The following is a 1807-nucleotide window of genomic DNA, read 5'->3' on the forward strand; positions in this document are numbered from 1 at the left end:
GGTCTTTGGTGGCGGGTTACGAATGCTGCTGGGTTTTGTTTTATTAAACTTCTTGGTTACTGCTGGGAATTTGTCACCAATTACATTTTTGATCAGCCAAGCAATACCAAATTGAATGGTGATATGGACACTTTGGAGAGCACAGAAGGCACTGAAGAAAAATAAACAGAGAACATTTGTACCACAAGCAGAAAAATAATCAGATTCAATTTAGAAAAATAATAAAAGCTAATGCATTTGGGAAGAGATTACTTTCAATGAGGGAGAGAAATGCGAAGAACATTTCTGTGGTAGTCAGCCACGAGCTAGACACATTTTCAATAAGATGCGGCAATTTTGAGCTATTTAGATAGGGATTTCATCTCATAAAGCAAAGGGGTAAAAATCCTAAGTTGTACTTAGGAGTATTCCATTGCGAGAAAGACAGCAGCAAACTGCGGTGCGTTCAGGGAAGCGGAATAAAATTGATCAGGGTGCTATAAGGGCTGATTTAGGATAACAAAAAGGTACATGAGCTTATCTGAGATTCTTTGTATACCCCTTGGAGACGTAGGAGTTATAAATATAGAGAAGACACTTTTTGGGGAGTCGAGGAGATCTCAATGGGATTAACAGGATGGTGCTGAAGGTAGGAAAATCTAAAGTAGAGTATTGGAAATTTTTACTGTCAGAGGTTTATCTCTTAGATGCACTGTGTAGTAGTTGATAGACTGCTATTCATCAGGCTGTAAAGAAACCTTCCAGAAGAGGTTCTGGAAGTGTTCTTACCAGGAAATAATTAAAATTGGACTTGGTGAAATCTCAGAATTTTTATTGTTGTGGAGAGTGAGGTGGTGTTGGAGAGATGGAGGTCTTCTGTGCAAGTTCTTGCATCCACCTCCAATCCAGACAGCGTCTGGTGGTGGTGTGAGTCTGCCCGTGATCAGCCTGCTCAGTGAAGAAGTAGGACTTTAGCAAGCATGTATTTTGGCACCTCCACCCGCCGAGATATAAAAATCGTTGTCTAGAGCTAGGCTGTCATTTAGCATTTGTAATAATAATAACAAAAACCCCAACCCAACAACGTAGCAATGAAAACTACTCCCCATTGTATCCCTGTATTACTGTACATATGTGACCTGCTTCAAAATGATGGTGCACTCTTCTTTTGATCCTTTTAGAAATAGCTGAGAAGGAGAAAAACGGAAAAAAACCCGCCATCCCTTTTGTGGAGCCTTCTGCAGGGGTTCAGGAATTTCAACAGAGTGATCTTTTGGCATAAACTGTTTTTTCAAGAGACATTCCTGCCATTATGAATGAAGTAGCAATAGTGAAGGAAGGGTGGCTTCACAAACGAGGTAAGTGTCTCTTTCCTCCGGGACGGTAGATTGACTTTCTCTCGCACGGTGATCTGTCCTTCAACAGCATATCTTCAAATAGTCTGTTATTTTCCCGTTCACTGTAATGGGAAATGACATACAAGAAGTGTGCGTGACTTTCTCTGAAGTTGGAGAACACGCACATATAAGGGGTTTTCTTTGGGTGTGTGCGTCTGTGTGTGTGTTCACCAAAAACTGCGTCAACTGCTTCGAAAATGATAATAAAGATAGCAACTGAAGGAGATGCTACTTAGAGTGTTAAAGGTTAAACTGTAGCAAATTATTTTGGTTTATATATAGGTCTGTAGCTCTTCTTTTTGTGTTAGAAGGTAGAATTGTCTTGAGGTGAATCTTCATGTGAATGGTGAAAAGTACGCCTGTATTTTGTGAGCAATGCTATGCTCTTCCAGGGACTTGCTAGAGAATGTGCTATGTTGTTCATATTTGAA

At 40.2% G+C, this 1807-nt stretch overlaps 1 protein-coding gene across 1 annotated transcript in view; it reads left to right on the plus strand.

Annotated features, from left to right (window-relative positions):
• Positions 1-1160: 1160 nt before the first annotated feature.
• Positions 1161-1807, plus strand: part of AKT1 (v-akt murine thymoma viral oncogene homolog 1) — a 66556-nt gene continuing 65909 nt past the window's right edge. Inside the window, exon 1 of the mRNA XM_009702073.1 lies at positions 1161-1337. Coding sequence (XP_009700375.1) covers positions 1292-1337 — 46 coding nt within the window. The 5' untranslated portion in view covers positions 1161-1291. The remainder of the gene's footprint in view (positions 1338-1807) is intronic.

Source organism: Cariama cristata, unplaced genomic scaffold (assembly GCF_000690535.1).
Source record: "Cariama cristata isolate BGI_N322 unplaced genomic scaffold, ASM69053v1 scaffold13446, whole genome shotgun sequence".
NCBI lineage: Eukaryota > Metazoa > Chordata > Aves > Cariamiformes > Cariamidae > Cariama > Cariama cristata.